At 60.0% G+C, this 13,232-nt stretch overlaps 4 protein-coding genes across 4 annotated transcripts; 2 read left to right on the plus strand and 2 right to left on the minus strand.

Moving 5' to 3' along the window:
• The first annotated feature begins 50 nt into the window (after positions 1 to 50).
• Positions 51 to 2,477, plus strand: THITE_2119239 (uncharacterized protein). The gene is made up of 2 exons (XM_003655440.1): positions 51 to 1,079; positions 1,130 to 2,477. Exons 1-2 carry the CDS (start codon positions 186 to 188, stop codon positions 2,192 to 2,194), a joined length of 1,959 nt encoding a protein of 652 aa, XP_003655488.1. The 5' UTR covers positions 51 to 185; the 3' UTR covers positions 2,195 to 2,477.
• Positions 2,478 to 2,760: 283 nt separating this feature from the next.
• On the minus strand, positions 2,761 to 4,971 carry THITE_43951 (uncharacterized protein; the record flags this gene model as incomplete). The annotated part of the gene is made up of 6 exons (XM_003655441.1): positions 2,761 to 3,031; positions 3,089 to 3,676; positions 3,870 to 4,119; positions 4,234 to 4,403; positions 4,564 to 4,766; positions 4,900 to 4,971. 6 exons carry the CDS (start codon positions 4,969 to 4,971, stop codon positions 2,761 to 2,763), a joined length of 1,554 nt encoding a protein of 517 aa, XP_003655489.1.
• A 490-nt stretch (positions 4,972 to 5,461) lies between these two features.
• On the minus strand, positions 5,462 to 7,628 carry THITE_2119240 (uncharacterized protein). The gene is made up of 2 exons (XM_003655442.1): positions 7,051 to 7,628; positions 5,462 to 6,984 (listed from the first exon to the last, which is right to left on the minus strand). The coding sequence occupies exons 1-2, from the start codon at positions 7,421 to 7,423 to the stop codon at positions 5,606 to 5,608; spliced, it is 1,752 nt and encodes a 583-aa protein (XP_003655490.1). The 5' UTR covers positions 7,424 to 7,628; the 3' UTR covers positions 5,462 to 5,605.
• Positions 7,629 to 9,984: 2,356 nt separating this feature from the next.
• On the plus strand, positions 9,985 to 12,926 carry THITE_2090662 (uncharacterized protein; the record flags this gene model as incomplete). The annotated part of the gene is made up of 5 exons (XM_003655443.1): positions 9,985 to 10,002; positions 10,071 to 10,397; positions 10,861 to 11,406; positions 11,459 to 11,747; positions 11,806 to 12,926. The coding sequence occupies 5 exons, from the start codon at positions 9,985 to 9,987 to the stop codon at positions 12,924 to 12,926; spliced, it is 2,301 nt and encodes a 766-aa protein (XP_003655491.1).
• Positions 12,927 to 13,232: the final 306 nt, after the last annotated feature.

The following is a 13,232-nucleotide window of genomic DNA, read 5'->3' on the forward strand; positions in this document are numbered from 1 at the left end:
CGTCTCGGCCGGCGACCCCTCATTAGGCGCTGAAGTTGATCCTCGACGCTCCCTGCCTCAGCATCACTTTTCTTCCTTCCCAGCAAACGAGTTGACGCCGCTTCGACCCTCGACCCTAGCGGCGCGAAGTCGCATCGTCCCGCAGATCTACCAATCGGCCTTCAGCTTGTATCACGTCATTCACCATGACCGAGCGGACCTATGGCGTAACGCCGCCGATCTCGACCGCTCTGCCGACGGAGCAAGAGAAAGCGCTGAACAAGGCGCTGCACGATGAGTTGCGCGCCCAAGGCACTTTCGAGTCGCGCGCCGAGACGGAGAAAAGGAAGGAAGTCCTCGCCCAGCTTGAGAAGATCACGAATGCGTTCGTACAGAGGGCTGCGCGGGAGAAGCACGGAAAAAATGCGATACTGATTCGCGATGCCATCGGCCGAGTCTTCACCTACGGGAGCTACCGCCTTGGAGTCTACGGCCCCGGGTCTGATATGGATACCCTCGTTGTCGCACCGAAATATGTCACAGTGGAGCAGTACTTCCGCATCTTCCCTGAAGTCCTCGTCGAGATGGCCCCGCCCGCCGCGATAACGGACCTGACACCCGTACCCGAGGCTTTCGTGCCCATCATCAAGTTTGAGTTCTCCGGCATCAGCATTGACCTCATCTTTTGTTCCATCCAAACTCTGATCCAGCTGCCGGCCGATAAGTCATGGAGTTTGGCAGACAACAACCTCCTCCGCGGACTGAGTGAGAACGCAGTGCGATCGCTAAACGGAACCCGAGTGACGGACGAGATTCTGCATCTCGTCCCCGAACCGGCGACCTTCAAGCTCGCTCTCCGAGCAATCAAGCTTTGGGCGCAGCGCAAGGCCATTTACGCCAACATTATGGGCTATCCGGGCGGCGTCGCCTGGGCCATGCTAGTCGCTCGCGTCTGCCAACTCTATCCCAAGGCTACCAGCGCAGTAATAGTGAACAAGTTCTTCAACATCATGCTCAAGTGGCCGTGGCCACTCCCCGTCCTGCTCAAGGACATCGAATACAACGGCCCGGTCACGCGAGTTCCCGTCTGGAATCCCAAGGTGAGTCCTGCCCCGGTCCCGGCCGACGCTGATGTCTCACCACAGAATAGCTCTACGCCAGTGATAGAAATCACAAGATGCCCATCATCACGCCGGCCTACCCGTCCATGTGCGCCACCCACAACGTTGGCCGGTCCTCCATGGTGGTGATCCAGCAGGAGCTGAAGAAGGGAGCGGAGGTAACAGAAGAGATCATGCTGGGCAGGCGGCCTTGGAAGGACCTCTTTACCAAGCACACCTTCTTCACATCAGGCTTCAAGTACTACCTCACCGTCATCTCGTCCAGCAGGACCAAGAAGGCGCAGAACGTGTGGTCAGGATTCATCGAGTCGAGGGTGCGTCTGCTGGTCAACAAGATCGAGATGCACCCTTCCATAGCCCTGGCGCGCCCGTTCAACAAGGGCTACGACAGAATGCACCGCTGCAAAAACGATGCGCAGGTGGAGGAGGTGGTGTCTGCTGGCAGTCTTGCTTACGTGTACACGCCGCCCGCCTTTGGGGACGAAAAGGTCAAAAGCGAAACGAAAAGCGAGGTCAAGCAGGAGGTCAAGCAGGAGGTCAGACAGGACGACGTCATCCAGGACGGGGTACCGGTAAAGCAGGAGAAAGCCGAGGTGAGGGCCGAAGACGGCGTGCGCATTAAGCGGGAGCTTTCCGAGGAGGTCCAGCTGCCTCCGCCAACGAACGTCAAGCCCGAACCCCACGACGACGAGGCCAAGGTCAAGCTTGAGGATATCCCGGAGAAGGAGGCGCAGCCCGAAGACATGGAGATCTACACAACTAACCACTACATCGGGCTGCAGCTGGTCGAGGGCGCGAAGTCACTCGACCTGTCGCGCGAGGTGAACGACTGGAAGGCCATGTGCATGTCCAACGAGCTGTACGAGGAAGGGCTCATGTTTCTGTCGATCCAGCACCTTAAGAACACGGCGCTTCCTGACGACGTATTTGAGCCCGGCGAGGTCAAGCCTCGGCCGGGGAAGAAGGTGCTGAAGCGGGGCGCATCAGAGGAGCCCAGTAAGCAGCAGCCTCCGGCTAAGAGGCAGGCTCATGTCCAACCGCGAGCGCCCGCCGCCCAGCAGCCGAGCTCGACGGCGACCGCGGCGGCCGGTTAGAGACCGGAGGAAAAGGGGGTGAAGAGGGTGAGTTGAGAAGAGGGTACGGGCATGGGAGTCGGGAGTTGTGCGAAAGGAAATTGCGGTGCGTTGATCTGGACTGGGCTGGGCTGGGCTGGGTCGGGCGCAGAGCTGCCCGTGTATGGCCTGTTGTAACTACGTAGATCTTCCTAGACTAATAGACGCTAGGTTTTGAGGCACAAGATGCCTCGCCAAGAGTTGGGCGTTTCCCTCGCTTCCCGTTGTGCTAACATGACATGCATTGTGCAAGGTGCACGAGGCTCGCAGCGAGCTTCTTAAACCCTTCGCCAGCCGGTGCTCTCGTCGGCTAACATGGGGTGGCTATTGTATCGCCGCCCGTGTGCCTGCTGCGTGTCGATGAGCCTGGTGGCCCCGTGGCTTGAACTCCTCAAGCTGCCGGCAGCAAGTTGGCCATGACCGCCGGAGCTGAAACCCTGCCTGACGGCCACAGAAGAACAGGAGAATAATGCTTTGGGCGATCAAAGACGTCCCAGACAGGATTTCTCCAGCAAACCCCCTTCACGCCCCTTCCCGTCAGAAGCGATCTAGTCGTCCTCCCCTTCGTCGCTCCCGCTTGACCATCCCTCGTGGTACTCGTCCGCCATCTCCATCAGCTCGTTCCCGAGGGTCTCGCGGTCCTCGAGCCCGATCGACCGGATCACGGTTGACCTGAGCTGCTTCAGCCTGGAAGAGACGGACGAATCGGTCGACAGGCTGCTTGTGATGTTGATTGCACCCGTCAGCGGCTCGCCGTCGTCGCCTCGGAAGATCTCTGGGAAGCTGTCCAGGAGAGGGAATTTGAGGGCCGAGTTGTAACTGCGCCCTGTCAGCTGAGAGGTCCGGCAAGGATCGTGAACGAGACTGCAAACGAACCTCTTTGTCACCGGCTCGTACGCGCTCCGCCGCACCCGGCGCCCCAGCTCGTCCATCTCCACGTCTTCGGCCTCCTCGTCGCCGTAGCCTCGTGAGGCAATCAGCTGGCTAAACACGCGAGGCCTGTCGAATCCATTGGACCGCGAATACGGCTCGAGCTGGTCCGACGGCGTAAACCGGACATCGAGCTGCACGCCCTCCGAGAGCTCCTCCTCGGACAGCTTCTTCCTCGGCCTGATATCCTCCTGGTCCTCTGAGTCTGACCGAGCAAAGCTCATCTGCAGGCCCGCCACGCTCTGCTTGCCCATGGTGTTGAGCACCTCGGCCATGCCCCCGAGCGACTCCCTCTTGGCCGGGTCCTTCAGCCTCGACGGCAGGAGGGCGCTCTCCACGGCGGCCGCGAGCAAGGCAGAGGTGTGCCACTGCACCGCGGGGTCCAGGTGTATCCTGGCTGGCAGCCGCTCCGGCACCGCCAGCGGCACGACGATTGACGCCTGCTTGTACAGCTCGGTGAGCGTCCTGGCCTTGTTGGCCAGCCGTAGCAACCGCCGGTCCTGGGTAAGCCGGACAGTCAGCAACCAACCATCCCTTCTCTCACTGTCCGTCCTTTTCACTCTCCCTTCCTCACCCCCGCAGAACCGAAGCCAACGATAAGACCACACCCAGAATCCAAATAAAATAAAATAAATAAATAAGGAAACAAAAAAGGAAGAGAAAGTTAGAAAAGAAAAGAAGAAGACAGAGAGAACCCACCCTCGGAAGCGCCCTCTTCAACCCCCACCCCTCCTGTACCCCCCACACCCAAAGACACACCTTCCCATACTCGTCCCTCAGCCGCTCCAGATAGCGGCCGGCAAACCCGCCCCAGCCGTCCTCGAGGCCGGCAAACACCTGCACGGCCTGCATGCAGTCGGCCTCCTCGACAAACGGCCTTAGGTCGCGGTCCAGCAGGTCGTGCTCGCGGTCGAGCGCGGCGAACAGGTCCTCGCCGGCCGCGTGCCGCTCGAAGGGGGGGGCTGGCGCCGGGATACCTCCTCCGCCTGCAAGACCTGCAGGGCCAGGGCCACGGCTGGCAGCGGCGGCGGCGGCGGCGGTAATGGTGCCGGCTAGATGGTGATGGTCGGCTGGCTGCTCCATGGTGATACCGTATTCCAGGGGGATCAGGGAGCGCGGGTGGTAGAAGACGCGCGAGTAGTCGGCGAAGAAGCGGATCGAGGCCGGGGTCAGGCGCGGCGGCGGCAGGCCTTGGTTGAGGGAGGTCGTGTAGGCGGATTCGGCGAGGGGCGGGGCGCGGTAGAGGGTTGTGGTGCCGTCCCTGTGTTTTTTCGTGAAGGGAGAGGGGAGAAATGTCAGTAATAGTAGTGGCGATGGTTGGTGGTGTCTAGCCGTGGTGGAGGCCTGTTTGTTGAGGAGAAAAGGGGGGGCGGCAGGGGTCGAGTTGGGGGGTATTGACATAAATGGAGGACGAGACTTACCATAACGCTTGAGGAGGGTTGGCCTCGTCGTTGACGTCGTAGAGGGCGTTGAGCTTGCGGAGGGTGCCGAAGGCGCCTTTCAGGTCGTAGATGACGGTGCGAGGCATGAAGGTCTCGGTGCCGTCAGGGGCGAGCCCCGGGCGGAAGTGGATGTCATGGTCGATCGGGGACTCTTCGTTTTCCGAGTAGGTAAAGTAGGATTCCTGTGCTCAGCTCTGGCATTAGTAAGGGTGAAAACAGCCTCACATAGGACAGGTTTGAGTGCAGGTTTGAGCATGAGACAGACAGTCGATAAGAAGCAAGATAATGGGGGGGGAATCAGAAAATGAAGATTACCTGAGTATTCCAAAAATGAGTGGCCAGGTAGTTGCTTTGCTGGCCCAGCTGGACCGTGATTATTTCGTGCATGTTGAATGGGCTGAGGGAAACGATGCGGTGAGTCGAGTGAGCGAGGCGTGAGCTCCAAGCTTCATGGTTGATGCACTTGGGTTGATGGGTTGTTCCCACGGCTTGGAGGTTAACACATGGAACCCTAACCCTTAAACGATTTGAAGCGGTTGGGCTTCTACCATCCATCGTGAAAGATCTGATCTGGATAGATATGTCGGCCAAAGTAAGGCTGGATATTGATTGATTTGTTGTTTCTGATTACTATGAAAAAGGTGATGCCTCCTCTCGTGGACATCCCCAACTGCAACCCGAGTGATAGCATGGAAGCCCAAAAGCGGGAATGAAAGGGGGCCACATCCAAACATCCAAGCCAAGCAAGATGATAGAAGACGGGTCAACAAACAGCGCCCGCCGTGATCATTGCGCTCCTCTATCCTGCCAAACCCAGTCTAGCCCGTGGTCTATTATTTTGACAACCCCGAGACTCCATGTGACACATTTGACATCCATCAGAGCAGACAAAGAAAAGAAAGAAAGAGAAGAAAAAGAGAAAAAGAGAATCAGGCCTGCTCGCCCGCTGCAGTGCTTAGATTAGAGCCAACCGGCAGATCAAAAATCGACATCAGATCCTCCCCCAACAGCCCACCGCCGCCTACTCGCGCGAGAGGTCGCGGCCAAAGACCTTGGACTTGAGCCAGTCGTTGATGACGAGCAGGCGGTTGCGCATGCTGAAGCACATGCTGATGTAGGCGCTGCGCCAGAACAGGAAGGTCAGGCTGCCGGCGGCGGCGACGTTGCCGTTGAACCAGGTGACGTCGGCGACGGCCTTCTCGCTGCCGATGTAGGCCAGGCTGCCCTGGTGGCTGTAGTAGAAGGGCTTGATGTCCTTGATGCGGCGCAGCTGGCGCTCGTGCTCCTCGATCTCGCGCGAGATGGCCGCCGAGTTGCCCGGCTGCAGGTTCAGCGACGAGCTGAGCTCGCGGATCTTGCTCTCGAGCGCCTCCGTCTTGGCCATGTTGTTGAACAGCCGCGCCAGGAAGTTGCCCTCCTGGCTGGCCACCTGCGCCGTCGGCGCGTAGCCCGCCACCGCGCAGTCGCCCACCGCCCAGATGTCGCGCGTGCCCTGCACCACCAGGTACTCGTTCACCGCCAGCCCGCGCCGCGAGTTCTTCTGCGCGGGGATGCGCGCCATCAGGTCCTTGACCACGGGCCGCACCGCGTTGCCCGTGGCCCAGACGAGCAGGCCGTAGGGGAACACCACCGTCTCCTTCGTGCCGTCCGGCCGCGTCACCTCGGCCTCGACCGTCTTGTCGGTGACCTTCTTGACCATCGTCTTAGTGTGGATGTTAATCTTCTCCTCCTTAAACGTGCTCTCGGTGTACTCAATCAGCTGCTTGGAGAACATGGGCAGCACGCTGGGCAGCGCCTCGATCAGCGTCACCCGGAAGCGGTCGCTGATCTCCGGCACCAGCTTCTTTATGTCCTCCTCGAAGAAGTCCTGCAGCTCGCCGGCGAACTCCACGCCCGTCGGGCCGCCGCCGACCACGACCATGTGCAGCAGACGGTCGATCTCCTCGGGCGACTGGTCCTTGAAGGCGGCCGTCTCGACGCAGTCCATGATGCGCTTGCGGATCTTCTGCGCGTCGCCGATCTCCTTCAGGAAGCAAGAGTGCTCGCGGACGCCGGGGATGCCGAACGTGGCGTTCTCGGCGCCGACGCCGATCACCAGCATGTCGTAGGGAACCTCGGTCTCGGTAATGTCACCCCTAATTTCCGAGTTGTCGAAGATGCGCACCACCTTGCGCTCCGGGTCGATAGAGCTGGCCTCGGCCTCGTAGAACTTGACGCGGCCCTTCTTCTGCCGGAGGATGGTCCGCACCGGCTCCATGATGGACCGGTGCTCGATCGTGCCGTTTGTGCACGACGGGAGGAGGGGGGTGAAGAGGAAGTAGTTGCGCGGCGAGATGACGATGACATTGTAGTTCTCGGTGTCGAGGCGCTTGAGCAGCGAAATAGAGCCCCAGCCGGTTCCTGTTGCGACATGTCAGCCATGGTTTACCGGACGGCCGGGCGGGGTGAGGCGCGGCCTAAGCTTACCAAGGATAACGAGCGTTTTCTTGGACGGATCTGGGTCGACCTGGGGCTCCGGGTGCCTGTCCTTGTAAACGCCGTAGCCGATGTAGGCGATGCCGGCGATGGCCGAGAGATAACCCAGCCTCCAGGTCCATCTCAACCTCCGGCGGAACCGCGACATTCTCGGCGGCGGGGCCGGCGCCGGCGTCTCGCTGGAATAACCGCGACGGAACTGCCGGGCGACGGGGCCTTGTGCGCTGCCAAAGACCGGCCTTGCGCCAGCGGTCCGGCACGATGTCTGCAGGAACAATCGGGGAACGGCCGGTGATTGCTGCAGCAGCGCGGCGCCCGAGGAGGGCGCCGCAAGCTGGCGCAGAGCCCTTGACGATGGCGCCATCGGCTCAATTGGAACGCGCGAGAGGCAGGAGACGGCCAGAAGAGACCGGGCAGGAAGAACACCCCAGGAGGGGATTTGGAAAACCAACACTGGTAGGTAGAAACGAAGGTGCTGAGCACGAAAGTTTCGCGGTTTTTTCTTGGAATAAGCGCCGCAAATCTGATATTCAATGACTCGTCGACGATAAGGGAGCAGCAACTGGGAGCTTCCAACCCTTGTCTGTTCTTTTTTTCATCCCGCCATTGCGACTTTATCCGATTCGACCGCTTGCGCTCGCATGGCGCAGACAGCCAGTCAGATGGCCGAGTCGCCCCCACGACCGCTCCACTGGGGAGCCTCTTGCCAAGGCCTTTGCAGGGGTGACCCTGATGACGAAAGAGATTCTGGATCGTTGTTTTGGGCGCTGTGAAACCCCCGTCGCGGGCTTCGAACTGACGAGAGTCATTTCCTGCCACAATTGAGGCGAACTGCGCACAAAAGAGGGGAAGCTACTGCTACGCTATGTTTGGACCCATTGAGTACGGAATAGAGACGGCGGAGATTTCTGGGGTCTCAACTCATCGTCTGCTTTAACTTTCGCCTCCGCCCAGGTCTTGAATTCGGCGGCGCACTCGAACCGCCCTGCCCTCCGACTGTTTCCAGTTTGCCATCGACTCCAGCGGTCCTGACCCTTCCTGGTCACTTCTTCACCTCGTTTCCCGCAGGCTGGATTTTGAGGCTGCTCTCCAGCATAACAGTTTTACTACCTACCTCGGCTGTGCCTGACTGCCAGTCCTGATTGGCGCATGGCGGCTTTCTGGCGTGTGCAGTTGCCGCGGGCGTCCGAAGTCACTTTGGACGAGATTCGGCAACTCCGCATTATCACATGTCCAGGCGGTGCAAAACTGCCATACTGCCGACGAAGCACGTCACCCTCCTTGCGCGCTTGCCTCGTTGGCCAGCATGTCGGGTGGAATCGGTAGTTCCGATTCCGGATCAGCCTGGAGTGTCGGCGTGTTAAGGGGGAGTCGGCAGCCGCCGGCTTTGCCGGGAAGGGCGCACAGACCCGATGACTCCCGGAGCCGTGGCCGGACCCGAACCGGCCGAGGGCCGAAGCTCGGGGGTTAACCGGGTGCACCTCTGCAGTAGCCCGGAAATCGGAACTTACCGCGACCTGCAATGTCGCCGAAAAGGAAAGTACCTTGTGTACCGGATGAACACGGAAGGCGCGATAACCTAAGGTGATAGAGCGCCTCCCTTACCTCGGTTCCGTTTTACCGCGAGAAACTGCATGGCTGCCTACCAGCTAACCAAGGTTGTTGCCGTCCTATTCGCTGTCGAGACTGTCTTCCGTGCCGGATGGGAGAAGCCTCAGCAGGCGTGCCTTCCTCACGTGGGCCGATGAATGTGAAATGCCACGACTGCGCGGGAAAAGGGTTTGATCTCTCTGACACTATCGCCTTCCAGTTAACTAAGGTACCGACCTAACTGTTCGTCGGCCGCCAGCCGGCACCTTGCCTTGCCTGGTCGCGCATGAACGATCTGCGGGATTGGTCCCGCGGGAAAATGCGACCACGCCTGCACCGTGCAGCCCCGGACTCGTCCAGCCTACCCATGCGCATCGGCTCCCGTCAGCTTCACCAGCTATCAGAATCCGGGCGTGTAAACCGCTTTTCCAGTTCGAGGTCGGTTACTGCGTAGGGCCCTGTAGCCGAGGGAAAACGCCTTGCAGCTCGGCACGTCCCTTCTGATACATTCATTCACATTGGATTCGGCTCACCAAACAACCCCACCGTCTGCTTCGGACTCGCGATGGTTGTCCAGGGTATCGCACGTTCTCCGTTTACTTTCCACTGCCGAGTGCCGGATTTCATTCGAGAAGACTTCCCTCGGGATTGGCAGTCCGGGGAATTCTGCACGACTGATCTCCTCCAGGATGTTTCGGGCTGGATGCCGAATGAACACAAGTCTGCGGAGCAGCAACGCGACCTTCATCCGAGTCAGTGTGTCTGCGGATGAAGCTGGCCGGATAATAGATGTGCAGCGCTGCAGCTGCAAACCGGTTTAGGTATCCCGCTCCCAGAGAGATGCCCGACTCTCGCCGTAGCGGCCGTGGTTCGATGCCGCACGTTCGGCAATGAGGGGGCCACTGGGTGCAACAAGCGGCGACGCGAAACCAGAGTTACCGACAGCGCAGTCCAGTGGTTCAAATCTCAAATCAAGAAATCAGTCTCCCCGGACGCACGGTCGTCGCCAGTTTGCCGATTGCTTGGGTCACCGAAGCGACTGTCACGGCGCCCCTCCCCGCTTCGTCGCTCCCTGGCTGAAACCGCACCCCCGAGCGCTGAGACGTCGAACCCCTGCTCCCATGCGGTGTACTGCGGATGGGGCTCTGCGATCTGATCTCTTCCCTCACAATCTGGCATCGGTCAGAGCGCACTTGCAGCCGCTTTGTGTACGGCATACAGAGATACGGATACTCCGTTAACGTACAAGCCCCAGCGTCTCCGAATGTGTTGTGGTGTGAGCTTGCTCAGCACATCGGCAAAGGGGCTGCTCAACCACCGCGCACCATTCCGAGAATGACTCCAACGGAAGAAGTTTGCCACGAACAAGCACCTTCGACCACGTCCATTTCTGCTTGTGACGTATAATGCAAACAGCATAGCCATCGCCAAGACTGTTCCTGAACCCGCTCCGCATCCGGCTGCTAGCCCGCCCGTCCTCGCGCTCGCAGATCCAACCTGCGGCCTTGGTGAGCCGCAACAAGCAGCTTGATGCTCCAACCAAGCTTCCCGAGGCGTGTTCGGCCCTTGGATCCAGGCTGGGACATGCTGGCAAAATTCATACCCTTGCCGACTCCATCGATCCCTGTTTCGGCGCGGCACCGTCCGCCGCGGGTCCTGTCATTCATCCTACCCCTGATACAGCTGACGGCGAGAGCTTGGGCCCGTCCATCATGCACACCCACGACATGTCGGCCGGTTCTAGCAAGGTTAGGACTGAGCCTGCCTGCCTCTTGTCACAGCGTTTTCCGCTCATGCTGTGCTTTCTCTCCTCATTCCTCCTTCTCGCTCCATGGGACCGGTCTCCCTTTCCCCATGCTTCTCTTTCGTGTTCTGCTTTGCAGGTTCTCTTTCTGAACTATTCTTCTTGTAATACTCTTCAACTATTTCATTAATTCTTTTTGACACCTTCAATTTCAGCCACGGCGGTCCCTGGCAGCCTCAACGGCACTCACTCCGAACTTGAGAATACAGAGGACGGGACCCATGCTGTGCAGCCTATCCGCTACTTGGGCGCTCTGACCCGTTCAGTACCGCCACTATACCGATGACAATAAGATGCTTGGAGGCGAGGTTATGGCACCGTTGAGCAGTCCCTCCCGAGTCAGGCCAAGGCGATGTCTAGGTGAGAGCCTGCGGTTATTACGCAGGAGCACCCGATACGCCCGCCAGGACAGGGGAGGTAACAATGGAGACGACGGCACCCGTGGCTTCCGATTCGGCGATAATGGTGGCAGCGACGGCAGCGGAAGAGGCGGTGATTTCTTCCCCGGCGGCGGAAGAGGGAATTTCGACAAAATTAACGGAGGCCGCGGGAACGGGAATGGGAATGGAAATGGAAACGGAAATGACAATGGCAAAGGCGGCGACAATGGGGACGGCAACGGCAACAGCAACGACGGCGACAATGGGAACGACAGAGACTCCGGAGGAGGACATCGTAAGATAGGAGACGGTTCCGGGTTTGGAGGAGACAGAGACAGAAATGGCCGCAACGGAGACGGTGACAACAGCCCGATAGCAAGCAGTCCGGCCGGGACGTCTCCCACAACATCAGGTCCAACGTCCGACCAAACATCACCCCTGCCGACGACAGCATCCGCTGAATCCAGCGATTCCTCAGCGGTGCCCGCCTCGATAACAACCAAACCATCCAGCACAACCAGCCCTGACGTGATCCTCCTGCAGCCCGGTGTAACGACATCTCCTACGACCCAGGTATGTGCCGCCGCTCTCCGGCAACGTCTGACTACGTTAACACGGTTTGCAGGCGGGCTTGACTACTAGCTCATCCCTCCCTTCCTTGACATCGGCCGATACAGCAAGCTCAACGAGCGCCTCTGGCTCGACGGGAGCGGTAGCGTCCCCGGATACTGCTTCCGAGGTTGAACCATCTGCTTCTTCGGGACCAACCGAGACACCGGCTCCCGACTCTACGCCGTTTGGGAGACCATTCGGGTTCGGGAACGGAAGAGGCCCCAATAACAACCGCTTCCAGTCGTCCGAAGTGGGGATGGACGCAACGGCCGAGCGGGCACTGATCTCGGTGGGCTCAATAGGTATGGCTGCCGCGATGCTGATGCCCCAGATCCCCAGAGACACTGACACGAGCATCAGGGGGCTTCATCCTTGTGTGCTTTCTCGTTTGGCTGGTCTGGAGGGCAATGAGGAGGTCAAGGCGGGGTGCCGATGCTGGCAGCTCTCCAAGAGGAATTGCTCGCAGAATTCCATTCCTCAGACGAGGGAACTGGCAGAGCTTGGGAGACTCGGCGATCACCCAGTCACGGCCACCAAGCTACCGCGAGAAGCCCGGTAGCTTCCGCGCTCCCTCGGCAAAGGGCTTCTATGCGCCGGAGAAGGTGCAGCAGCCACAGGAAGCTTGGCCGCCGAGAACTGTCCAGGGCTTCGTTGCAGAACCGGATCCGGTTCTGTCCAGCAATGCGTACCAGCAGCCACAGTCCGATCCCAACAACATGTACCCGGCGAGGAACCCCCTTACTCTCGTCACAACCATGACCAATCCGCCGGCGCTCTCCCATCAACCGCAGGAATCGTTCAGCTCTACCAACGCTGCTCACTTCGGAGCGTTAATGTCGGGCGACCAGCAAGGTGGCCTGTTCCAAACCGACGTCTCACCCGTCTCCTATTACAACCCAACCCTCATGACGCAACAGTTCACGGCCCCCTACCAGCCCATCTACCGCCAACCCAGCCGCGCCATGAGCGAGGTATCCTCGCTCTCATCAGGCTTCGGAGACGGCGAGCTGATGGTCACGAACCCGCCGGTGGTCAGCCGTCCCGCGCCGACCGCAGCCCCCGGCGGCGGCGGCGGCGGCGGCGGGGCCCCGCAGCACCTGGCCCGCTTCTCGTGGATGGCGCAGGCGCAGGAGCCCGCCGGCGGAGCGCCGGAGCTGCGCAGGAGCCCCAGTAGCGCCGGGCGGCGCGAGACCGTCTACACGGACGCGAGCGAGGACCGGCCCGCGCGCTTCCGCAGCGTCCGGTCGTGGGTCGACCAGCAGACTGGGCGCATCCGCCGCGCGCAGCGCCGGCTCCAGGACGGAGACCAGGGCGCACCGCCGCCGCCGGGCAACCCGGGCATTCCGGGAATACCGAACCCGCCGGAGGAGCAGAACCTGCGGTTGATGATGGACGATGATGAGAAGCCGAGGAGGGTGGAGGATGTCATGGGCTTGGGAACGGGGTTGGGGTTGGGTGGGAAGACGCCTGAGACGGGCTAATATGGGATGTGAGGGATGGGTGTTGTTGCTGCGGAGAAATACCGACCCGTGTCTAGGTACTGTGTGTCTTCAAGCCTGGTGCTTGAACGAGGCATGTAGTGGTATCCACCTAGTGTGGAAGCTGGGCCGCTTGCCGGTCTGCTACTGGCACGAGTGAAAGATATCGATGAAATGATTCGGATATTGGCTCGACTGGCCAGGCAGTGGAGGTCTTCCTGACTGGTGACACCGGGACCGGAAGCCGAGCCTGCATTGCGATCAGAGAGACACATCGCTCACCTTTCCGATGAACCTAGACCCGCGCTG

Source organism: Thermothielavioides terrestris, chromosome 4, assembly GCF_000226115.1.
Source record: "Thermothielavioides terrestris NRRL 8126 chromosome 4, complete sequence".
Lineage (NCBI taxonomy): Eukaryota > Fungi > Ascomycota > Sordariomycetes > Sordariales > Chaetomiaceae > Thermothielavioides > Thermothielavioides terrestris.